This window comes from Dermacentor variabilis, chromosome 8 (genome assembly GCF_050947875.1).
Source record: "Dermacentor variabilis isolate Ectoservices chromosome 8, ASM5094787v1, whole genome shotgun sequence".
In the NCBI taxonomy this organism is placed as follows: domain Eukaryota; kingdom Metazoa; phylum Arthropoda; class Arachnida; order Ixodida; family Ixodidae; genus Dermacentor; species Dermacentor variabilis.
The window spans coordinates 147,444,595-147,471,284 of NC_134575.1; the positions used below are offsets into that span (position 1 = coordinate 147,444,595).

Below are 26,690 nucleotides of genomic sequence, written 5' to 3' on the forward strand. Positions count from 1 at the left end.
TTGCACTGGGTTCAGCAGTTCGTCTTTTCAACCTATAGTGCATAAGTTCGATGTTTGTACGTCGACCCATCAGCCTTGCTCACAAGCAGTCGTCTTTGAAAGTGCTAATAATGACTATGCATATGCTGCCTGGTTATAAGCGCATTATATGCTGATGAAGCTTCGTAAATGTCGCGACATCTCAATTACAAGTAAGCGCTTTGCCGTCCTCCATATAATGAAACTAATGCAATGGCTTGGATAAAACGTAACAAATTTGACGTACAAGTACTACAAATGTATTACGTTTCTATCTACATTCCTCTAGTGTTCATCGTTTTACTTGGGTGTCCTTTCTGAAAGCAACTTATGATAGAACTGTCACGTTGCTTAAGTTTTCAAACGCTTGTGCAACATAGTACGGCTCCTCTAGGTGGACGATTTATCTCCATTTTTCTCTAAATGAATGAATGAATAAATAAGTGACAGGGGATGGCTCGTGATTGGGGAAGGGGCTGGTAGGACTGTAAAGAAAACAAGTAAATCAAGAAAAATGGCGGAGGTTGCAAAAAATCAGAAAATAAAAACTGCAAGCGAGGGAAGCGCAATTGGTCATGCGATAACAAGTCACACGTACTGTTCCCGCTTCTTTTGTAAAGTCGAAAGGATAGGTTCATAGGTCCCCACTTGCACTGTTATTCATTCATCCAGCGTCGGTATTGTCCCCTCGCACTTTTCGTGACTACTATGAATTGCAGAGAGAGAGAGAGATGCAAGTGAGAGAAAGGCAGGGAGGTTAACCAGAGTTAAAACCTCCGGTTTGCTACCTTGCACTAGGGGAAGGGAAAGGGGAAGTCAAGACGGAAATAAGAGCGTGAGAAAAAAAGCGTGAGAAAAAATACGAAAAGTGATGGAATCGGATCATTATAGTCTTTCTAATAGGCCACTGTCACGTAAACAGGTCAACAAAGCCTCGAATGACTTTCGCTGCGACGACAGTTCATGTCGGCATTCCAAGATTGACTGTTCTGAAAGACGTGGCATGCCTTAACTGTTGTCAAGGCGTGCCAACGCGGTCGCTAGTGACCGCAGGTGCGCGCTGTATCGAGGACAGTGGCAAAGTACGTGTTCGATAGTCCCCTCGCCGCCGCAGTGACTGAAAGCCGCGCTGTCGTCTATACCGACTCGGAAGGCGAAAGATCTTGTGTGGGCGACACCAAGCCACAGTCGGCAAATTACTGCTGTCTCGAGTCGAGAGAGTCAAGATGGAGGTCGTAGTCGAAGGGATGGGTTCATTCGGTGTAGACGTGTGTGCTTCAAGCTTGGTGTGTTCCATAAAGTTCTGATGACTTCATTTGCCAGTGTAGTGTTATCGTTTCTCTGATCTGACCCAGCACTCATGTGCACAGGCTGTGACGTCATTGAGGAAAAGGGATAAAAAGCGGCTGTCTAATAAACACGGGGCGTCTTGGCTTCGTGGCTACATCGGAGTGGCGTCAGTCTTTTGCTTGCATCACCGCTCCGGCAGCGGACACGACATGGTGTCAGAAGTGGGATCGACCCCCCCCCCATCCTAGTTGCCTTTGCGGCGCTCACCCGGCGTTCGATCTGCGCTATGACGTCTCCGCCAGCGGCAGCCCCGCCACCGGCAGCTATCCCGCCACCGACACCCTTGAATTTCGACCGGACTTCCGAATGGCCAGAATGGATTATGTCATTCGATGACTACCGCTACGCGTCGGGGGTCAACGACAGAACAGAGGAGGCCCAGGTGCGAACGCTTTTGTACACCATGAGCAGGCAGGCAAGAAAAATTTTTCAGACATTCGGCCTTACCGAAGAGGAGTCTCGAAGCTACGAGACAGTGAAGAAAAATTTTGACGCCCATTTCGTGGCCACGAAGAACATAGTCGATGAAAGCGCAAATTTCCGTCGACGAAAGCAAGAACCCGGGGAAAGTGTGGACAACTTTGTGAAAGCCCTGCAAGAGCTTGCAGACCGCTGTGAATTTGCAGAATTCCGGGATCGAATGATCCGCGACAGATTTGTGGTCAGCCTCGAGGACGCGCAGCTGTCGGAAGCGCTCCAGGTGGATGCCACCCTTACGCTAGCGACCGCTCTGGCGAGGGTCAGGCTCAAGGAAACAGTTCATCGACAGCAACTGGAACTCCGGGCCGTCAGCAACGAGGCGAATACAGGCGAACTTGACGTAGTCCGACGAACAACGAGGAAGCCGTCCAACAACTGGGAGCCTGGCGCCACAGCACAGCGGTGAACACAGGCGTGCCAGTTCTGCGGACGGTCCAGCCACCCGAGAGCCCGTTGCCCTGCACGTTCAGCGCGGTGTGACCACTGTGGCATCAAGGGATATTTCGCCGTGGTATGTCACAAGAGAACACAAAACAACCAGGTGGGCGTGTCTATGCTAGAAGGCGATGGACAAAACTTTTTTGTTGGGACACTCAACAGCTCAAATGCCAGATACGCGGAAGTGTCTATCAATGGTGTACGCGTAAGTGCAAAAATTGATTCAGGAGCCGAAGTCACTGTTGTTCCGCCCGATTTCCCCGGTGTGCCGCCTCGTATAGACAGGTAACAAGCAGTGTTCAGAAGCGCTGCGAATCAGCGCCTCGGAAGTGAATGGTTGTTTATCAGCAGATATTGTTTGGAAAGGCAAAACAACGCGACAAACACTGTACGTTGTAGAGTCACGGCAGTGTGCCCTATTATGGCTCCCAGCCATTGAAGCACTTGGTGTAGTCAAATTTCTTGATGTGGTTGACGATAAACAGTACGAGCACTTGTATCCGCAGCTCTTCTCTGGACTGGGCATGATGTCAGGCGATTACACCATTCGCATGAAAGAGGGCGCCGTCCCCTTTGCAATTTTCGTGCCGCGGCGGGTACCCATCCCGTTAAAGAACCCCATCAAACTAGAGTTGGCCAAAACGGTCAAAAGCAAAGTCATTTGTAAGGTAGATGGCCCAACTACATGGTGTGCAGGAATGGTTCCAGTAGTCAAACCAAGTGGGGAAGTTCGAATCTGCGTGGATCTAACCCAGCTGAACAAGAGCGTTGTTACGTTTCGCCTACGACGCGCGGTATAGCCGGCGCGGATGCAACGGACGCCGGGGCATCATTCAAAGCGGCGGACATTATTTTGGCCCGTTCAGCGCTGCCGCAACGCCTCCCCGCCAAGCGCGTCCAGGCATGTTTCCATGCCACGTGTCTTCGTGTGCGCGTGTGTGTGTGTGTGCATGTTGGTGTCCACGCTTGTCAAAGCGCGGCAGCCGGGGAGAGGAGCTCCCCAAGTGTGAAGCGAGGAGGTCTGAACGGCGCCGGCCCGGCGGATGCGTCAATACACTCGTCTCAACGTGTCTCTCAGCGTGTCCGTGCCCCGCCGTCACGTGCGCCTCTGACGAGGCGTTCCTTCTTGCCCTCAACTCCGAGAGTATAAAAGCAGCTGCCCCCGGACGCCAAGAGAGAGGCTCCGATTTCTTCTGTCGAGTAACGTGCTCTCCCGTCTCTCCACTTCGGTCGACCTGACCGGTCGCTCTTTTGCGATGCTAGAATAAACAAGTTGTTCTGTTAGCAGTCGACTCATGCTTTGCCAGGACCTTCGGATGCTTCCAGTTGTGCCCCAGGCCGCCAGGCCAACGCTACCCTTGGGGCTTGCAACCCATTTGCAACAACTGTTTGGCAGCGGTGAGATCGCGACAACGGAGGCCAGCAGCGAAGATATGGGGTTGTCTGTATGCTGAGCAGCACAACGACCATCCGGGAGCAGTGCAACTAGCCCTGTGTGATGACTGGTTGCCTGCAGTGGAACGACTGCGCTGAATTCTTGGCTGCGAGGTTTGGTGAGTGCGGGACATTCTTCTTCTGAGTTTTGCCAGGCTTTTGTTAGTGTCAGAAACAGAGCTGGTAATTGTGGTTGTCGTTGCTGCCCGGTTAGTTTGCGGCAAGACAATAGTAGGCACTGGATAAAGCAGCATTCAGAGCAGCCATGGATTTGAAGTCGTTGCGCAAACCGAAATTGCTGGAGCTTGCAAGAGAGTTGGGTCTGGATGTCTCAGACAAACTCAGAAAACCAGAACTGCTGAGGGCTATTCTTGAGTTAGAAGCTGAGGATGACGGGCTGTCGGAATGCCTTGAGACCATTGAGGAGAGGGAGACGGCAAAAAGACAGGAGCGCGAACTTAAAGAACAGAAAGAGGCAAGTGCGCGTGTGTTATACGTGCCAGAAGCCGGGTCACTTTTCGGCCCAGTGTCCGGAAACAAAAACAAAAGTCGTGTTTTTGTCATTATGCAGCACTGACGAGAACATGAAGCTTCTCGAGCCTTACATGCGAGACCTCCTCGTGAACGGGAAAGAGTGCCGAGTGCTTCGCGATTCCGCAGCTACGATGGATGTAGTTCACCCCTCTTACGTAGAACCCGATATGTTCACGGGCGAGTGCGCATGGATCAAGCAAGCCGTGGAAGCTCATAGCGTGTGTCTGCCCGTAGCAAAAGTCGTTATTGAAGGACCTTTCGGAGCGCTTGAAACGGAGGCCGCAGTGTCATCTATGCTGCCCCCCCCCCCAGTACCCGTACCTATTTTCGAACAGGTCCGATCACCTCCTGCGCGAGAAGGGGTTTTTGTTTGGTGAGGCTAGCGTTCAGGCCTTAACCAGATCGAAAGTTCGGGAGCTCGCTGCAAAGGCGGTAGTTGCGGGGCCGACGTTGTTGAACAATCAGAAAGGGTCAGAGGCGCAGCAAGCTGATATTCAGAGCACGTCCGAACTGAATAAAATTGAGCCTGTTGCGTTGAAGGCACCAGATACTGGAGAGGAAATGCCCGACACGGGAAAGTTAGGAGAGCTATCTGCAGATTTGCTCATCCCGCCTACGTCAGACGGACTTAATAGGTTGCTAAAAGTCAGCCGGTCGGCTTTGATAGCCGAGCAAAAAAAGGATGGCAGCCTAGAAAACATCCGCTACAATGTCAAGGAAGGTATCGCCAAGAAAAATGCTCGTTTTGTGGAAAGAGGTGGGGTCCTGTACCGGAAGATGTAGACCGCAGGGGAGTGAAGTTCGATCAGCTGATCGTGCCTCAGTGCTACCGTCAGGATCTGTTGCGCTTGTCGCATGGGGGTTCGTGGTGCGGACACCTAGGAGTTAAGAAAACTAAGGACCGTCTCTTGCAAGAGTACTATTGGCCAGGGTGTTTTCGGGACGCAGACCACTTTGTGAGGGCATGTGACACCTGTCAGCGGGTGGGCAAACCAGGGGACAAATCGAGGGCGCCGTTGAAGTTGGTACCTATCATTACGGAGCCTTTTAGACGGCTCGTTATTGATACAGTGGGACCTCTGCCGGTAACAACCACGTGGTACAGACACATTTTGACTGTGATCTGCCCAGCGACAAAGTTCCCTGAAGCAGTGCCGCTTAAAGAACTGAGCTCAGTTGAGATAGTCAATGCACTACTGTCCATATTTGCGCGAGTTGGTTTTCCTGCGGAAATCCAGTCAAATCAGGGCACAGTGTTTACTAGCGCTTTGACGACAGCTTTTCTCGAAAGGTGTGGGGTAAAGCTGTTACACAGCTCAGTGTACCACCCACAGTCGAATTCCGTTGAGAAGCTCCACTCCGTCATAAAGCGCTTGTTGAGAGCATTGTGGTTTGAACAACAAACTGACTGGGAGCTGTGTCTGCCTGGGGTGATGTTTGCATTGAGGACCGCGCCGCATGCGGCTACGGGGTTTTCGCCAGCTGAGCTAGTGTACGGTCGCTCGCTGCGATCTCTGCTTCGCATGCTTCGAGACGGATCACTGCCCTCTCCAATGGCTGCAGAACATCTCTTCCACAAATGGCCGCCTCCTGCGCTGGAGCCTCGCTTTGCAACAATATTCCTTTGAGGTGCGTTACAAAAAGGGGAGTCTCAACGGTAACGCCGATGGCTTAAGTGGAAGCCCCTAATGTAGGAATCAGCCTCAAAGTTATTTGTTACTGATGTTTTTCTTCCTGAGGCAGGATTTTTAACATATTGCTTTTGTTTAGTGTTTCAAAGTCATGACGTGCTTTCTAGTGCAATTTTCCAATTTGTGGACGCATTCTGAGTGCTGCTAGACTACTGTAAGGAACTAGGCAGTAGTATAAAAGGGGAAAGAGCCAAGCATGGCTTAGTGAGGATTGTGTCGTGCTTGCTGACTGAGCGGTTGAGTTTCGGCGTAGTTCTAACGCTTGCTGGGAACGAGAGAAAAATGGCAACTCTCCCGAAGTCACTTTGCAGGGTCCTGTGTGAACCTGAACGTGAGAACGAGGCCTTCTCTGTGCGCTGCGCTCAAGAAACGCCGGGGGACGACCGACTTCGGTTATGAGCATCATCGAGCGACATCCCTCCGGACAGCGGATGCAGTCCCCTGACCATCGGGATCTCCTTCCCCCGGCGGGGCGGTCTGTTACGTTTCGCCTACGACGCGCGGTATAGCCGTCGCGGATGCAACGGACGCCGGGGCTTCATTCAAAGCGGCAGACATTTTGGCCCGTTCAGCGCTGCCGCAACGCCTCCCCGCCAAGCGCGTCCAGGCATGTTTCAGTGCCACGTGTCTTCGTGTGCGCGTGTGTGTGTGTGCATGTTGGTGCCCACGCTTGTCAAAGCGCGGCAGCCGGGGAGAGGAGCTCCCCAAGTCTGATGCGAGTAGGTCTGAGCGGCGCCGGCCCGGCGGATGCGTCACTACACTCATCTCAACGTGTCTCTCAGCGTGTCCGTGCCCCGCCGTCACGTGCGCCTCTGACGAGGCGTTCCTTCTTGCCCTCAACTCCGAGAGTATAAAAGCAGCTGCCCCCGGACGCCAAGAGAGAGGCTCCGATTTCTTCTGTCGAGTAACGTGCTCTCCCGTCTCTCCACTTCGGTCGACCTGACCGGCCGCTCTTTGCGATGGTAGAATAAACAAGTTGTTCTGTTAGCAGTCGACTCATGCTTTGCCAGGACCTTCGGATGCTTCCAGTTGTGCCCCAGGCCGCCAGGCCAACGCTACCCTTGGGGCTTTCGACCCTTTTGCAACAGCGTCTTACGTGAACGGTTTGTCTTGCCGACCGTAGACGACACACTTGGGCAATTGGCGAGAGCCACATACTTTTCGAAATTAGATGCCAATTCAGGATTTCACCAGGTTAAATTGGCGAAAGAAAGTCAAGAACTAACAACATTTATCACCCCCTTTGGTAGGTACTGCTTTCAGCGACTGCCGTTCGGTATCACCTCGGCCCCGGAATACTTTCAAAAGCGAATGGCAGAAATCTTTTTATTTATTCATTCATTCATTCATTTATTTATTTATTTATTTATTTATTTATTTATTTATTTATTTATTTATTTATTTATTTATTTTACCCTCAGGGCAAAGCATTACAGTGGGGAGTGGGTAATACATAATAACACTGAAAATACAAGCAACAGCAGAGAACAATTACCAAGACATAGATAAGTTAGAATAAGTGATCAACACAATATATCATTCAATAGAAGCGGTAACAGCAGTCCGAAAAAATACAGGGTCAGGAATTGTGGCAATTGAGGAAGGAAGGTGGTTCCAGTCATATGACGTGCGAGGAATAAAATAATCCCAGAATGTTTTAGTTTTGCATGTAGAAATGCCTACCTTATGTATGTGATCTGTGCGGCGTGAAACATATGAAGGGCGAAGAAGTAACTCGTAGCCAATGGACTCATGATGAAATATTTTGTGAAAAAGGCACAGGCGTGCAATTTTGCGTCGTGATGCAAGTGAAGTTAGGCCCAGGGTAGTCTTCATAGTGGTTACGCTTGATGTACGCCGAAAGTAAGAGAGAATAAACCGCGCTGATTTGTGTTGTACCATCTCCAGTAGGTCGATCAAACTCTTAACACCAGGGTCCCAGATTAATGAAGCATATTCTAGTTGTGAACGTACGAGTGTGGTATAGAGTAGAAGTTTGATGCTAGTTGGGGCTGCGTGAAAGTTGCGTTTCAGATATCCGAGCATGCGATTAGCTTTGTTAGTGATGTGCTCAATGTGCGCATGCCAGCTAAGGTTAGACATAAAATGAATTCCGAGGTACTTGTATCTTGTAACAGGATCAAGTAACACCCCATTAAGAGTTTATACTGGCAATTCACTATTAACACGAGAGATGTGCATAAGTTTGCACTTTTCAGCATTTAAAGTCATATTCCAAGTTTTGCACTATGTTGAGATAGCGTTAAGGTCACACTGAATCATGTGCTTATCACTATCATTTGTTATTTGCCGAAAAAGGACGCAGTCATCGGCGAAAAGATGTCCAGAAGAAAAAAGGTTACTGGGTAAATCGTTAATAAGTATAAGAAAAAGCAGGGCCCCAAGACGGTGCCTTTGGGCACACCGGAAAGAACAGGGTAAACGGTGGAATTAACATTGTTGACGGAAACAAATTGCTGACGATGGGTAAGGATTACTTCAAGCCATTTTAGAATGTTAGTGTCTAATCCTACCATGCGCAGCTTTAGTAACAAAAGATGGTGGGAAACCTTATCAAATGCCTTCGCGAAATCTAGAAAGATGCAGCCGGCGACAGAGCGGCAGTCTAAAATTGCGTGAATAAGAGTAGCTGTGTTTCGCATGAATAGGACTTCCTAAAACCGTGCTGAGAAGGATAAAAAAAACGAGTTTGATTCAAGGAAAGTGACAATATGTGAAAAGAGTATGTGCTCTAAGATTTTGCATGGGATGCTGGTAATAGATATGGGCCGGTAGTTAAAAGGCGAATGTTTATTACCAGATTTATGTACAGGAACCACCTTACCTATCTTCCGATCGGCCGGTAGTTCACCATTTTCCAATGCTTGCTGAAATATTTTAGTTAAGGAAAGTGATGAATACAGTTTAGTACTTTTCAGGAACTTTGTAGTAATGCAATCGACACCAGCACTGGAAGATATCTTAACATTGTCAATTATTTTAGCTATACCATCAGGATGGATGACTACAGGGTACATTGGGAGGAAGTTGTTATGATCCAGTTGAGGGAAATCCGTAGTTTCACCATTTGAAAAAAAGCTCGAAAACACATCGTTTAGTACATTTGCACAGGCAGTATCGGATATAGGTTCGTCACTTGAATTCGTTAGTATTATTCTAGACGTTTCAGAGGGGTTGATGACGCTACAAAATTTTCTTGGGTTATTGAGCAACATACCCGGTAGAGTGCTATTCTGGTAATTTGCTTTAGCGTTCTTGACCGCAGAATTGTAAGTGTAAGCTGCAGAGCGATAACTGGACCAATGATGTTCAGTGCGTTATTCTTTATGGGAACGGAAGAAGCGCTTGTTACGGTTAGACAAGCGCTTAAGATGTGCGTTATACCATGGCGCATGCAGGTGATAAGATATTACGCGAGTGGGTATGAAACGGCTGGTGAGATCTAAGATTTTGTTCTCGAATAAGAGCCAGTTTGCGCTCACCGATCGCGAGGCGAATTCGTCGAAACAGGTGGCCAGGAAAGAGCCTAGTTCATTATTAACTTTGTTGACATCAGCGCGGTGATACATGCGTATTATTTTAGTGTGACTAGCACATTTGTTTATGGGAATGTTTACAGAAAAATTTAGCAAGGAATGGTCGCTTAACTGGGGCATTTAGGTTATTTCTGAACACAGCTCTGGGCATGTTGTTAGTACGAGGTCTAATGTACTTGTTGTAACTTCAGTAATTCTTGTAGGCTGAGTAACAATTCGGGTAAGATTGAATAGTGAACATAAATTAGTGAATTCCTTGCATAGCGCCGAAGAGGAGGATGGTTGCACCGAGGACCAGCTGACGCCCGGAAAGTTAAAATCACCCAATAGAAAGATAGATGACGAGGGGTAACGCGTTACTATGACATTCATGGTATCGTGAAGCTCTGCAACAAATGTAGGAGAGGCATTAGGCGGTCGGTAGCATGCGCCTAAGATTATTCTGCGGTAGCCTAGTTGAAGCGATACCCATATAATTTCGGTTCTTGACGTTATGTGAAGAGAATATGACTCTTTTTTTACTGACTGCTATTAGTATGTCACCACCTTGCCGATCTTTCCTGTCACAACGATAGAAGTAGAACTAATTTGATGAATCGAATATCTCAGAATCACGGATGTATTCGTGCAGTCAAGTTTAAGTTAGAACGACGATGTCTGCGGAACACGCACTTATGGCAGAGGAGAGTTCAGTACGTCTTTTGATGACACTTCGGATATTAGTAAGTAAAAGTGTTGTTTGAGCTGCGCTTAAACAACAGTCATTGCCCCTCGGTAGCCGTTAGGCACCGAGGGGCAGCGAGCTACTAAGCGTGAACATGATGAACGGCTGCACGCAGTGCTCAGAAGGTTTGTTGCAGCGGAGGTAACACTCAATCGGGCAAAATGTTCTTTTTGTGTCAGCAGAGTAGCGTTTTTAGGCTACGTGGTCGATGCGGCCGGAATCACGCCGGATCCCAAGAAAGTTCGAGCCATAAACAAAATGGCTACGCCATCAAATGTTGCTAATGTCCGCAGGTTTTCGGGCGCGATAAACTATCTGGCAAGGTTTGTGAACAACCTTGCCGACCATGTCAGCACCGCTCCGTAGTCTTCTCTTGAAAGGCCGTGAGTGGCACTGGGGCCTGCCTCAGCAAAAATCCTTCGAGACTCTGAAAGAATTGATCACCTCGGTGCAATGCGTCGCAAAATTCGACCCTAAGCTGCGCACTATTGTGTCCGCCGACGCGTCGTCATTTGGTCTCGGCTGTGTGCTCGTGCAAGTGCAATCAGATGGGGAAAGGCGGCCGGTTGCGTACCATTCTCGTTCATTAACGCCAACAGAACAACGGTACGCGCAGATAGAAAAGGAAGCACTTGCGCTGACGTGGGCGGCAGAAAGGCTGGAAGGGTTCTTGATAGGGCTGGAATTTCAATTTGAGACAGATCACAAACCGCTCGTATCGCTACTCGGTCAGTCACCCCTTGATGTGCTTCCCCCTAGAATACAAAGATTCCGATTGAGGCTCATCCGATATCGTTTTTCTGTCTCCTATGTCCCAGGAAAACAGATTGGCACCGCCGACGCCCTTTCTCGGGCACTTTGCACGGAAGCGGATGTAGAGATAGGGGAGCTGGATTGCGGTGAAGTATCGAGCCGTGCACAAGGCTGCATCAGCGAACGGAAATTTTCAGCCCATTGGAACAAAATAATGTTCGCGCAAGAAAAAGACTCAACCTGCTAACAACTTCGGTTGTATTGTAAGCAAGGCTGGCCACGTCTCGCTAAAGTAAGCAGTTGGCTAAGCCCTTACTTGTCGGAGAGAGCAAACCTTACAATATGTGACGGTGTGCTTCTGCATGAGTCTCGTGTTGTGGTGCCTCAGAACCTAAGAATTGAAATACTTTGTTCATCGCATGTTGGTCACCAGGGCATTGTGAAATGTCGGGCAAGGGCCCGCGAATCTGTGTGGTGGCCCGGTCTCAGCGCTGAGCTAGGAGCTCTGGTAAACAGTTGTCGAGAGTGCGCGAGACTGCGCGTTCAGAAAGCCGAGCCCATGATGCCACCAGAGTCCCCCAGCTTGCCTTGGCTGAAGGCAGGAGCTGACCTTTTCCATTTGCATGGTAGATCGTATCTCGTGGTCGTAGACTATTTTTCCCGCTATCCAGAGCTTGCCCTTTTATCTTCCACGAGCTCGGCGGCGGTTATTGAGCAAATCAAGAGTATATTTGCTAGGCACGAGATTCCAGAACTTGTCGTAACAGACAACGGACCTCAATTGCTTCCGCAGAATTTGCATTGTTTGTGACTAATTATGGCTTCCATCACGTCGCGTCCAGCCCCAGGTGCCCGCAGTCAAATGGAGCTGCCGAACGTACAGTGCAGACGGTAAAACGAATGTTGGAAAAAGCGGTTGACCCGTACCTGGCCCTCCTAATTTATAGGGATTCCCCAGATCCTTTGGGTACAAGCCCAGCCCAGCTATTGATGGGCTGACGGTTGCGCTCTACGCTTCCCGTGCGCCCGGAGAAAGCTAGTACTGTCAATGACGAGTGGTCTCAGGAGCTTCCGATACAAAGACAAGAAAGCGCGGATTAAGCAGAAATTCGACTACGACCGTCGCCATGCGGTAACGCAGCTACCGCTGCTCGCCCCGGGAAACCGGGTATGGATAAATGATAACAAAATTCCAGCAAAAGTGTTGAGTCGAGCTATGCGACCTCGGTCTTATCGGATGTGGACAGACGACGGGGTTGAAGTAGAGAGAAACAGACGCGCGTTGGTCCGGTACAGCGAGCGAACCGGCGGGCATGACCCATCCTATGACTTTCCTGCGACTACGGACGCTGCAGGCCAATCCGAGGAAAAAAGGCCTCGGCAGAGCCTTCTGCGCTTAATTCAACGCCGGCTGCTGCCTCATATGAGGACGGGAGACCCGGTGGTTATGACACGCTACGGTCGAGAAATAAGGCCGCCACTGCGATATGGCTACACTTGACTGCTGTATACTCATCCTATTTGTATGTTTCATACTGTTTGGTTGTTTTGTGGTTCAGTTGTTTTATATGTGTTGTAAAAAAAGGGAGATGTAGTGTTATCGGTTCTCTGATCTGACCCAGCACTCATGTGCACAGGCTGTTACGTCATTGAGGAAAAGGGATAAAAAGCGGCTGCCTAATAAACACGGGGCTTCTTGAGTTAGTAGCTACATCGGAGTGGCGTCAGTCTTTTGCTTGCAGTACCGCTCCGGCAGCCGACACGACAGCAAGCACACGAGTTTTCATTGCAGCGTCTGTTCTTGAGAATGGAATGGAGTCTTGCAAGCCCTCCTCATATGCTGATCGTGCTGCTGCGTCGGCATGTTCATTGCCCATTATGCCACAGTGGCTTGAAATCCACTATAACGTGATGTCGTGTCCTTGCTCGACGAGGTGGTGAAGCAGCAGTCTGATTTCTAGAACTAGTTGTTCGTGGGGTCCTCGGCGTAAGGCAGAAACCAAACAATGATGAGCAGCCTTGTAGTCACTGAACACGCTCCTTTTCTTGGGTAATTCATCAGAAATTACACGAAGTGCACAAGGAATAGCAGCAAGCTCCACGGCAGTCGATGTCTGGTGAGATAGTCGAATGTTTATTGTGGACGGTTTTGCCGGAAAGATCACCGGTCCTTCAGACACATAATAATAATTTATGGGGTTTTACGTGCCAAAACCACTTTCTGATTATGAGGCACGCCGTATAGTGGGGGACTCCGGAAATTTCGACCACCTGGGGTTCTTTAACGTGCGCCTAAATCTAAGACACATTCACTGTGGTTGAAGCGTCAGTATATAGATGATGATGCTCGTTCTATATCTCGTATAGCAAGAGCAGTGAAAGCTGCTTGAGTGCTGGAGACGAGAGTTGGGCTTTGGTTCGTATTCCTGGTACCATTAGTCGAACCTTTGCTAGAGCCAAGCACCATGGAGGTAGCGGAACTTTCGCTGGAGCTGTATAACCTGATGGAAGGTATGCACGATAGGGCAGCACTGTTTCACAAAAGGAGGCACATGGTCGATCCTCTGGCAGTGAGGCTAGATGATGGGCAGGGGCTCGAGCAAAGTGACTTGCGTGTGCTCTGAGCGCTTCCATGATTATATGGGTCTTGGCTGAGAAATCGTGTGCAATGGCAGTTGTTTCAGCCGTTGACGAGCACCGCGGCAATCCGAGACACACTCTAAGTGCCTGATCCTGGACGCTTTCGAGTGTACGGATATTACTTCTGCAGGTGGTGATCAGCACAGGCAAGCGGTATCGCAAATACCCAAGAAAGAGCGTCCTGTATAGTTGCATTATTGCATGTACTGACGTACCCCAGACTTTTCCTCCAAGAAACTTTAGCACATTAGAAATATCCGCCAGGCGCTTCTTTAGGTAGGCCACATGAGGACTCCAGCCGAAGTCACAATCAATGATTACACCTTAGAATCGGTGCGTCCTGACATAAGATATGCTTTGACCGTCGATAGAGACATCGTATCTCATTGGCTTTCGGCTAAACGCGACCAATGCGCATTTTTCTGGCGAGATCTTGAGGCCTTGTTCATTTAAGTACGTCGATGTTGACAGGGAAATCTCATGATAATTGGCGTATGTTTGGCCTCGCTGTTGTTCCGGACGAGCGGTAGCCAAGCACAAGCTCGGAAGTCGGACGATCGTTGCCCTCTTCTCGGTGGCTTTTTTTTTTTTTTTCGCAGCCAACGGGCAATAACGTCACGCGTGAGGGCGAGACCAATGCGGGCTTTGTGAAGTTTGCGTGTGGCGTCTGGTTGCTATAGATAATATGGCTGCTTGGGCACTTACCAACGGCATCCTAAAACATGTTTTTTTTTTATGACTCATGCTTGGCAACGGAGGACTGACGATAGCTTCCATGTCCTTAACCGTTATTATGAAGCACTAGCTGAAACCCTAGTTTCGGTAGATCCGGATTATGAAGCATATAAAATAAGTGTCAATTATACTCTGTTATACCCTAGAAGGTGCAACTTATTATTTATTTATTTATTTATTTATTTATTTATTTATGTTTATTTGTAAGATACCTTACAAGGCCCCTACATGGCGCATTGAGTAAGGGGGGCATAGAATCAAGTAAGCACATGCAATCTCGTAACAATACGAAGGCAGAGAGAAAAAAAACACCAGCCAAGCGCAGAGCCTAAAAATTAAAGACGTTAGCTACATGCACCTGTGTGTGAGTACAATGAAAAGGAACTCAAGAAGTTTATAACAAATACTATGACGCAGGACATCGCACATGACAGGACTTCGCTATGAGAAAGAAAGTTACTTTTGAGTAACATTGTTAGAAGACCCATTATAAATACCTATCGTTATTCTAAACTATTCATGTTGTTTTACGTTGCCCTCTTCGCTCATCATTGCAGGTCATTTAACTTGGAGCTAGTTTTGCGTTTTTACTCTTTTGCATGTCCGGTTTCTGCATCATAATGTTTTTCTTTCCTTTTGTGCTTGAGGATAATTGCCTAGATGGATACAAGTTGTGTTAAACCTTAATGTCACTTTCTTTGTCGCAGTTCATTGTGCCGGTTGCATTTCTTCAGTTTTCTTTCTTTTTTTTTTTTGTCTAGACCAGCTGCTTATTGCCTCGAGATAGCTGTATGTTTTGTTTGCTTGTGCGCGCTATGTTTAGTTGTGCGTGTAATGCACAGTATCCGGTATTCACATCGAGGGTTCAGGCGCATTGCGACGATCTATTTCACGTTTCCATTTGTTAATAATTGTATAATTTTTTTACCCACCGCTACCATGGCTGCCAAAGGGGCGACTGGCAGTATTAAGTAAATAAAGAACCGACTCGACTTGCCTTCTACAATACGAGAATATGTCCGCATAGTCGTGTGAGACGTTCGGTTCCTTACTCTAGCAGTTTTGCAATTTCAAAGCGTTGTCGCGTCTGTCTTGCCGCCAAGCCCTCCGACGTATCCACACAGTGTGAAATCACTCTATGAGAACCGGACTAATAATAGAGCGGTAGTGGTGCAAAATGGCACTTTTGACAATCCATACTATTTTGTCCGAGTTGTCTCGTAAGAGGCGCGGAGATCAACGCGCGCGCGACCATCGGGCGGCCGTTTCAAGTCCGGGCGCGGGGGCCACTTGCGATCGCACCGTGCCGCACTCTTCGGTCTCGCGGACGCGCGTCGACAGCGGCGTCGCAGCGGTCATTAGGGTTGCGCGCAAACAGCGTCGCGCGCGGATCCGTCGTTGCGTGGCGTTGCGCTCCATTGTTGCGCGCGTTATGCGCTCCAGCGCTGCCGGCTCGCGGAGCGTGCGTTCGCGGGACGAGGACAAGGACGCCCGGGACGAGCGAGAAGGTTGCGGGGGGAAGTCGCTTCCGCGAGCGCCGCTCGTATCCTCCCGCTTATTGACTTCGAAACGGCGCGTTGCGGCGGAGGCCGAATGCAAGAATGCTGCTCCGGCAGGTGCTCCGGCCAGTGTAGAAAAAGAAAGAGTAAACAGAGACACTTGATCATTTCAGACTGATAACGCCTACGTCTAAAACTCAATTTTCGTTCTTTTGCTCTAAGACGTCGAATAATAAAAGAGAAAATACTCGTAAGAGTTACATTTCTTTTTCACTTTGCGGCGTAAAGTTCGCGCCAGTTCACAACTATGACGTCACGTATTTCAAAGCCTTTTATTGTATTTGGGCCGTTGTGACTCAGCATACTTCAAACATACTCGGTTCAGTCTTTGGCTATTTTAGGTTGCCATGTAGCCCATCCTAAACGATAAAAATTTGACTAGGTCCGAGAAGACGTCGTCAAAATCCATGATATCACTGCGACCTGGTGCGGAAGCTTCAAAGCGTATCGCCATCTGTCTCGCTTTTGCGTTTTGTCGGGCTATACTTCAAGCCTCTCAACTTAGCAGCGTCTTTTCTGTCTTGGCAGACTGGTAATTTACTAAAGCAGCTCAGCTTATTTTTCCCTTTTGTCTCCGTTTAAGAGACCCCAGGTGGTAGAAACTACTTAATAGTAAAGATACTAATGGTATACTACATTCTTATATGCTAAGCAAGAGCCATTATACTGCTCGTCACACCTTTGCACATCATACATCAAAGGGTAATATATTACTCGTAACACCCTTACACCCCATAGATCATATGCAGGGTGATATATTGTTCATAACACCCTCAACGTAGATGGTGTAATTGCCCATTAGAACATTCGCCATAAACGTGTAATTCGTCATACAGGTAATCTTTCTCAAGGCTTTAGAGTATTAGTTATAGACATCCAAAAAAACCCTTAGCGGTGTAAATTATTTAACAGTGAAGAATAGTTTACGGCATTCAGGTCTTAGCTTGTCCCAGAGCAATAATCGTCGTCTATACTTACGTGTCTTTCCTTCATTTAGCGCTGCGTTCCCGGGGCTTCCAGATCACAAGCGGCATGCGCGTGATCAGCGTGACATACCGTTCTTGATAGGAAAGTAACTAGCAGCAAACGCGAGCCAGCCGGATGACAATTATAGCACTGCACTCGTAAAAAATTTTGCACCCTTTGGGGTTTGCCTTTTCCCATAATAATCGTCCTCTGCCTGCCTAGCGTTTGTTTTCTTCAAAACTCTGCGCTCGCAACTTGCCAAGGATGCTATGTGCTGTTTACAACGCGCATGCCGTTCGTGGTCTTTAAGTACCAGGCGCGCAGCGTTACAGAAAGAAAATGTGGTCAATACAGATGGCGATTGTTGCTGTGTGGCAAGATACGCCCCAAAGGCTGCAAACCTTGCTAAGAGTGTGGGGCAAGCACACACCTCAATGGGTGTTAACTGCTTTTTGCAGTGCTAGGTAAATTGGTTCATCTTGATCGAATCGACTGGACCGCTTGCTGGTACACAGAAATGAAATGCAAGAGCACACGAGCCAGAACGCTGCTTTCTATCTTGTCCAGTTTTCTGGCACTGCATTTCATTGTGGTTCATCTTCCTCGCAGAATTCTCATAGCGCAAAAGATGAAGATGAAAACAAAGACGACAGGATCATCATCATCATCATCAGCCTGGTTACGCCCACTGCAGCGCAAAGGCCTCTCCCATACTTCTCCAACAACCCCGGTCATGTACTATGTCACAGAGTGCATGCCCGCGCTCCTCTCAAGATGGCCGCCATTGCCGCAGCAGCAGCAACGCCGCTTGAACGGCGATGGGGAAGAGAGCTTCCCATTGTCCCGAGCTCGCCAGACCGGTTTGGTCACGTGTGTCGCCTGAGCGCGGCGGAGGGACGAGGCGGCTTGGCGAGCGGCAGAGCAGCTTGGAGGGCGAAGGAGTGGGGTCGTGCACCGGGGAACAGCTGAAGATGTGGTCGGCAGGCTGAGATCTCCAGGCCGAAGTCTTCGCCGGTCGAGCGACAGACGGTGCAAGTTCGTCAGGATCTTCGGCAGCGAGGTTGCAGCAGCCCGACGCTCTTCAGATCGGGACCTCGGCAAGCACGCCCCAGATAAGCCTCGTGTTCCGGGCCGCTCTCAGAACTTTCCGCCGGACTCTCTTTCTAATCGCGTTTAATCTTTCCTTTTTTTATCCATCGCGTGTTGTTTCTTATATGTCCTGGTAGTTTAGTGTTTGCCCTATTTATTGTCGCGCGTATTTTGTATTTGTGTCGCGTATTTTATTGTATTTCGCGAGTGTTAATGATTCCCACGTGGTGGGCTTAGTGTCGCGCGAGTGGCGTCAGGGCGTGTGCTGTGTGACCCGCACGCCTTCCGCGAGCTAGGACCCACTACTGGAAGTTTGCATGTTTGTTTTCCATTATGTCTCGGGCATGATTTTATTGTATTAAATTGAGTGTGGGTGTTGTACGACGTCGCCTCCCGTCTCATGCCTCTGGTTCACGGTCGATCAGGCGTGGACCTTATCGCCGGTCAGCAGTCGAACCCTCACTAAACGCGCGCGGGGTGGGTTTGTTGTCGCCCCATCCCCTCCTGTTCGGAGAGTGCGAATTACCCCACCACCAATCCTTGACATACTAATTGTGGCCATGCCGTCCCTGCAAACATATTAATCTCATCCGCCCACCTAACTTTCTGCCGCCCCCTGCTACGCTTACCTTCCCTTGGGATCCAGTCCGTAACCCTTAATGACCATCGGTTATCTTCCCTCCTCATTACATGCCCTGCCCATGCCCATTTCTTTTTCTTGATTTCAACTAAGATGTCATTAACTCGCGTTTGTTCCCTCACCCAATCTGCTCTTTTCTTATCCCTTAACGTTACACCTATCATTTTTCTTTCCATAGCTCGTTGCGTCGTCCTCAATTTGAGTAGAACCCTTTTCGTAAGCCTCCAGGTTTCTGCCTCGTAGGTGAGTACTGGTAAGACGCAGCTGTTATACGCTTTTCTCTTGAGGGATAATGGCAACCTGCTGTTCATGATCTGAGGATAGGATAGGATAGGAATAAACTTTATTCGTCCAACGGTTATTGATGTTGGTGCCCGAGGCTAGGCTGCCAGGGGTCCATCGCCCAAGGAAAATCTTTCGAGATCCTCGGCAACGCCCCTGGCCCGCTGGACGGCCCACTCCTGGTTTTCGAGTGCCTCGCTCAGGAGGGCGGCTTGCCATCTCTCACTGAGGCGCCCCGCTTCAGAGGGTCCTGCTGTTGTCTTCCCCCTTCCTCCTTGTCCTTTTTGGCATTCCCAAAGCACATGGTCCATATCGGCCCGTTCGTGCTCGCACCACGGGCAGCCGGGCGACGGGTGCAGAGCGGGCCACAAGCGGTGCAGGTGGTAGGGGTTGGTGAAAGCGCTCGTCTGCAACCGTCCCAGGTCGACCGCCTGGTACCTGTGTAGGCGCCCGTGGGGTTGTGGATATTGTTACGTTATTGTGGAATGTTACGTGTAGAAAGACACAGACGAAAGAGGCTATTTACAGGCTATTTACACTGGACTGGAGCCAGAGCGCCAGGCCGACATTCACTCGCGCCAAGGGCACAGACCCCCTTCGTCGTCGTTCTCGCGGCGGCTCGTGCCTTGAGCATCGCTCGATGATATCGTAATATATTCTTCGTTCTTTTCTATAGTGGCCAAGCACCTCTCTGTACGTTGCCGGAAACTCCTTGACATCGCAGTCGGCGTCCGTGTGATCCCCAGCTCTGTCCGCCGCGATTTGTGCTGCGTTGGCAACGACAGCGGCCGCGCCAGGCGGGGTGGCCGCCTCCGTCGCCGTCACTCCTCCGCTGGGGTCTCGCACAGCACGCTGCCCTCTGGGGGACCGCGTCGCGGCGGGTAAGCTGCCTCGCGACGAGGTGGCCGCGCTCGTTGTGGTTGGGTGGAGTGTCGGGGCGTCTTCGGCCGTTAGCATTGTTGTTGTCATTATGGTCGCGGCTGTTGGTGCTGTTATTGCCAAGCTCCCCGACGTGCGCGGGGAACCACTTGAGGGACTTTTTTTGTAATCGTGCCGGATCCGAAGTCCCCGGCCCGGGCGTTCAGCATGCGCGCCACATCCGCAGGCACCCAACCCTTGGTGTAGTTCCGAGTCGCTGATTTGGAGTCGCTGATGATCAGGTTATTCTCCGCACCTCCGTGGATCTGATCCGTGATCTGATCCGTGATGATCTGAGAATGCCTGCCAAATGCACCCCAGCCCATTCTTATTCTTCTGATTATTTCAGTCTCATGATCTGGATCCGCGGTCACTACCGGCCCTAAGTAGATGTATTCCCTTACCACTTCCAGTGCCTCGCTACCTATAGTAAATCGCTGTTCTTTTCCGAGACTGTTAAGCATTAGTTTTCTGCAGATTAATTTTTAGACCCACCCTTCTGCTTTGCCTCTCCAGGTCAGTGAGCATGCATTGCAATTGGTCCCCTGAGTTACTAAGCTTATTGCTTAATTATTAGTGTTTATTTTATACGTAGATTATATTATACGTGATAATTACTTCTTAAAGTAATAATTCACAAACGGAAGACACAGCAGAGGTCGAGAAACCTGCAGTCAGCAAACATTTCACTTGGCTGGCGCCACCACATGCGCTTCCAGTTCTACAGAAATCTTACAATCTTTAGATTGTGTGAGTTTCAGGTGAGTTACATACTTTGTAAATGAAGCTATATCACTTCCCTCAAACTACGTCTTCTCAAATAGTGCGTATACCACATAATTTTTTATGCGACATTTGCGCTACTGAAACAGAAACAGCTGAGAGAGAGCTAGCGAAAAAAATGCGGCGCAATCCTTCTCACGATGACGGTCGACACTAATACGTTAACATTGAACTAACACAGCGACAGAACGCATTGCCACCGCAGAAACGTCTTACGTAAGAGGCGTGAACTGCAGCGCGGGTCGGTGCGTGCGAACGCTGAGAAACGTATCGTGCGGCTGGCAGCTAGGTTGCTCTCGTCCCTTTCAATCTGGACACGCTGCGCCATCTAGCGGCACTGCCGAAAAGCCCGCGCGTAGCCTTCAAGACGAGAAGCGTGGCGCGGTGGTGCTTGCCAACGCTGCCTCGCTTGTCGCACGCTGAGTCAACCTCCTCGCGACGCCCTTTAGCAATTTAGACTTAAGCGTCACGTTCCCTGCAAAGATGATCAAATATGTAATAAGTTTGATATAAAACTGCGTATTAATCAGCCCATCCTGTTCTTGGGTCACAATCGCAAAAATAGGACTAAGGGAGTCGCATATGCATCGCGCAGATGGAAACAATATGCGTTTAACGGCCAAAAGTTCTGTCTTTATCACAGAAGCCAGACTGCACTAACCGAGGAAGAACAATTCAGCTGCGGCCTCGTCCCGCCTTTGAAGGGCGCTTATAGGTGCTTCCAGGGGAGAGAGAGAAACTTATTCTAGAAAAGGCCCGACTTCTAAGAGAAGCGACATATATAGGCGTTGGGGCAGGGGGGGGGGGGGGGGGCGTTGCTCCGAGGCCCGAGCCACTTCCGCAGTTTTCGGGTCCGCCCCCCCCCCTCCTCCGGCGACGCCGAAGCATGACACCTCCCCTCCCCTAAAATGTCATTACCAAAGTCCTTTCATTCACATCATGTGAAGCTTCTATTGAGTAGCCTTTCTATTTCCCTTAAAATGTTATTGTGGCTAAAAGCTTATTGCTCCATTGTGGCGCGTAAGTGCGTGCCTTTTAGTTCACACTTCCGCTTTATTTAAGCAAATCTTGACAATAGGAGGACAAGCACATTACAAGCACTAGCGGCGGCTACCTCATTCGTATTTTCTCATTGCAATATATATATTTTTTTAATTTTCACTGGAAACACCATGCACAGACACAATATATTTAGAATATACCAGGCACAAAGTTTATGATATTTTTTAAGGACAAGGAGGTAGCCAACTAATAATTATTTCTGATGGTATGGGTAGACTATAGAGAATGAATACGTTGTTGTATGTTCACCTCCCCTGAAATAGCTTTGCGTGCTTTTTTTCACCATGAAAAAAAAAGGAAGCCTGCAGACTTCAGTGACCGATTCGGCAGAGTCTTGTATCAAGGGCGTTTGAAATGCACGTGAATTACGTGTGTCTCAGCATCACTTTGCTTTCCAGTAAGCAATGCTAACGACTCATGAAAAAAAAGTTTACAACATTCATTAGGTGTGGAAACATTCTAGGGATAGAGTCCAAATGACCTAAAGTCGGGTACAACTTTAGAAAAAAAGGGGGCGTTCACTTCTCCGAGGCGGATGCACGCAAGCATCCACCAATGGGCGCGCACTTTAGACGGACGTCATGCGCCGCGCGGCCGGTGACCCCGCCGTCGGGAAAGATGGCCGCCCGGGCTTCGAAATGGGTCAAGTCGCGTCAGCTGTGCACGTCAACCCCTCGTCACAGTGAATTCCCGAAATGTTTGTGATTGTCTATCATGCCGGAAATATTACTGCAAGCTTACGATGCGGCATTTGTGCCGCATGCGTTTATCCTAAGCCGTGATCCGGCGAAGAACCATTCCAGCGAGCATCGCTGACGCTGCGCTACGCTTTGCCTGAAAAGAGGATCCCACGGCGACCGCTGCAAACACACATCCTGCCTGTTTCTTCCATGTCTGTTTTATTTCGCTCCCGAGTGAAGTTACGACGAGGAAAGTTTGCCAAAGTCTGGTGCCTACTGTCAGCGGCGGGAGCGTTCGTCTACTGTGTCGCTGCTTTTCTCGTCGGACGGGGTGAAGTGATGGAGCAAAGCCGTTCTCAGGAGAAAAGAGAAAAGCGTGTGGGCATGAAACAAACCTACGAGCGTCTCAACAGAAAATATTTGCAAAATAAGCCTCCAACGCAAACATTTGTCGCCGTCAACTTAGCGTGAACGATCGTTTTCAGCAGACAGCCGAGCGTGTAACGGCGCTGTTCGAGCGTTGTGTAGCACCCTCGATTGATTGCTTTCCACCAATGCTCACCGCGCGCCCAAGCTGTAGAATGCGTGCTGTGGCACAGTCACGCATAGGTTGTGTTGCCAGCGCTCGATTTAGCTTTCCACAACACAGCTTCGCGCTGCTTTTCAATTCTCGTGATATGTTGCAATTAAAGGTTCCCAAGACAGTGTTAAGAGAACGGTAAAAAAAAGAACATACGAGAAGGTAGGCACAGCAGCTTGTGAACCCGCTCCTATAATACCTCTACTCGAGTCTGTTTGTAAATGTGTGCATGTTTTCTTGCGTTTGTCTAATTTTTTTTATTTCCCACATTTATTTATCTTTGAGACTTTCTTAGTTTTCGCGTTTGTGCGTGAATACGTGCCTGCTTCCATGCGTGTTTGCGATTACTCTTATTTTTCTCCTTTTATATTAGCGTTTGTTTTTGGTAATTTTCTTTCAGGAAAATCTTTTCACACATTTTCATTAACCAATATCATTCAAAGCACTAACTCCTGTAGACTGCAGGGCTAGCCTCTTCCATCTCATTAAAACCTTTCTCACTGGTCTACCTCGTCTTCTCAATCTGCCTACTCGCTGTGCTTTCTGTCCTTGCCTTTTGCGTCCTTGCTGCAATATGTTATTAACCAACTTGCTCAAAACAAATTTTGATCACCTATGAAAACAGAAAGGTTTACAGGTACATTTTCCTAAAAGCGTCATGTGGGTTGCACAGTAACTTTGCCTCTTACCTCTGTTCATGTTTATGCATCAGTGCATATGGCAGCTCGCCAGAAGTGCCCATGCATATTGTGAAACGCCTTGCTATGCTGTTGCATTTTTCTTGCTTTCAGTCTTAGTAAACAGACGGTTTCGCTGCCCATCACATATGATGGAAAAAATTTTCAACACGAATAACATTGTGTAGTGGTGTGTCATTTCCTGTCGTACGCTTTCGTCGTAGCAAAGACATTTTTCAGTGAATGGAGCCCCGCAAAGCAGTGCACTGAGAGCTTTTGCAACTTTCACCAATTATTACTTCACAAATGTCATTGTCTGAACCTGGCTGTCCATCACTATGCCGATGGCTTGTGAATTAAATAATTGCCTAAATAAAACACATTCAACTTTACTCAGCATTTTTTAGTACAAACAATGCTAGCAGAGTTATTCAGGGTGAAAAATTGGGCTTACATTCGTGTCACTTGCCCGGTCAGATAAACAAATACAGCAATGGCTGTGGCATGACTGTGATTTGATGTGCAGACTGCAAACGGTGCCTTTCAAGCGTGCCCTCGACTACTGCTATTAATAGCTACCCAAATGAGTTTTCTGGGGCTCACAAAGCTAATGATGTTTGATATTTGTTCTCTTATTCGCATTACTTGCCCGGGCCAGATAAGCAAGATAAACAATGCCACCACATGAATGTGCTTTTGCACGCAAGCTGCCAACAGTGGCTGTCATTTTCGCGTTGATCGCTGCCGTTTCAACCACAGTGGCGACAGCTTGACTGTGATTTGATGTGCAGACTGCAAACGGTGCCTTTGAAGCGTGCCCTTGACTACTCCTATTAATAGCTACCGAAATGAGTTTTCTAGGCCTCACTAAGCTACTTATGTTTGATAATTGTTCTCTTATTCGCATTACTTGCCTGAGCCATATCACCAAACTAAATAAGGCGACCACATGAATGTTCTTTTGCATGCAAACTGCTAAATGTGGTGGTCAATTTCGCGTTGACTACTGCTATTTCACCTACAGTGGCTATGCGTAACTGCACTTTGATATGCAGGCTGCTAAAGGTGCCTTTCAAACGTGCCCCGACTGCAGTTATTTCATCACAGGGCCCGTCATGCTCGTAGGTGGCTACCCAATAGAGTATTTTGGGCTTTCTGGCATTGGCATTATTCATCTGAACAAGCTGGAAAAAACAATAGGGGCAGCACAACTACCTGGAAGCAGGCCGCCTAACAGGGGCATCTGGCTCTGCATTGCTCTTATTTGTTCAAGTGGCTTGATGAATTTAAATGACTGTGCACTGGAGTAAACCCAGCCGACGGTGTGTTTTTGTTATTGCTTGGCTGCATGTATAGGCCTTTAGGGGCATGTAAACTTGACGATAGCTCCGACACGACTGCTATTGTTTTCCTTTCAGCGCGCAGGCTGCCAACATTGGCGGTCAATTTCGCCTCGGCTGCTGATACCTCATCATCACCATCATCGTCATGAGCCTGGTTACGCCCACTGCAGGGCAAATGCCTCTCCCATACTTCTCCAACTACCCCGGTCATGTACTAATTGTGGCCATGTTGTCCCTGCAAACTTCTTAACTTTCTGCCGCCCTCTGCTAGGCTTCCCGTCCCTTGGAATCTAGTCCGTAACCCTTAATGACCATCGGTTATCTTCCCTCCTCATTAAATGTCCTGCCCATGCCAATTTCTTTTTCTTGATTTCAACTAAGATGTCATTAACACGCATTTGTTCCCTCACCCAATCTGCTCTTTTTCTTATCCCTTAACGTTACACCTATCATTCTTTCCATAGCCCGTTGCGTCGTCCTCAATTTAAGCAGAGCCCTTTTCGTGAGCCTCCAGGTTTCTGTCCCATACATGAGTACTGGTAAGACACAGCTATTATACGCTTTTTTCTTTAGAGATAGTGGCAACCTGCTGTTCATGATTTGAGAATGCCTGCCAAACGCACCGCAGCCCATTCTTATTCTTCTGATTATTTCAGTCTCATGATCCGGATCCGTGGTCACTACCTGCCCTAAGTAGATGTATTTCCTTACCACTTAGGGCCCGTCAACTCGAGAATAGCTGCGCTAGTGAGCACTTCGGGCCTCACTAAGCCAATTATGTTTTATAACTGTTCTCTTATTCACATTATTTGCGTGAGCCAGATAACCAAAATAAACAATACAACCACGAATGTGCTTTGGCGTGCAGGCTGCTAACAGTGGCTGTCAATTTCACGTTGACTACTGCTTTTTCGTGTGAGGCTGGACAATGGCTACCCGAATGAGCATTTTGGGCCCCACATAGTTATTCAGGGTTAATAATTGTATTTGCATTCGGATTTTCCAGCATTTCAGCACTTTTCCATGCCAATACTCATATTGAGCACGATCTGTGCAGGACGTTGCTTTTTCAGAATTGAGCTTCCATTAAAAGGAATATGTCACCAAATGAACCGCTTTTTTATTTACGAGGTCACGGGAGAATGCTTGGCTGCTGCGAACCCACCGGCAAAATTTAGGTAGCCCTAATAAGGGCTGTTCATTCGTTAATAAGAAGCTGTTACGCTTCATCGAGTGGCTCAATGCCGGACAGTTCGCAGTGGGAGTCGCTTTCTTCACTGCCATCTTCACCCATTTGGATGGTGATGGGTTGGATGTGGTCACTCCCATACGTATCAAGCCTGAACTTTGCCTCCAGGTCCATCACGTGGTGAATGTTCTTCCTTCAGTCTTCCGCCGTTGCGTGCTTGATTTTTTCGCTCAAGACGTCTTCGACCGTGGACAGCTTGAAGTCTCTGTTGTCCGCAGCGATGCCATTGCCCACACGAGCTCGATAGGATTAAATTCGCAGTGGTACGGCGGGAGCCCGAGTACAATGCAACCGGCCCTTTCAGCTGCATTGTCTACGATGTAGCTCAGAAAGCGTGGCTTGACAGATGCTACCAACTCAAGCAGCTGCTTTTTAACCATTCTTTCACTGTATCAGGTTTCTGCTTTTGAGCCACTCCTGTATTTTTTTTCTTTCTTCCAAGCTGTCGTCAGCAATTTCTCTTCTCGCCGGGAATGGTAAGGTCCATTGCCCAAAACAATGACGCTAC

The 26,690-nt window shown here is 48.6% G+C and overlaps 1 protein-coding gene across 1 annotated transcript; it reads left to right on the top strand.

Annotated features, from left to right (window-relative positions):
* The first annotated feature begins 1,594 nt into the window (after window positions 1-1,594).
* LOC142590789 (uncharacterized) lies at window positions 1,595-2,254 on the top strand. Its single transcript, XM_075703205.1, has one exon. It carries the CDS (start codon window positions 1,595-1,597, stop codon window positions 2,252-2,254), a length of 660 nt encoding a protein of 219 aa, XP_075559320.1.
* The last annotated feature ends 24,436 nt before the right edge of the window (window positions 2,255-26,690 follow it).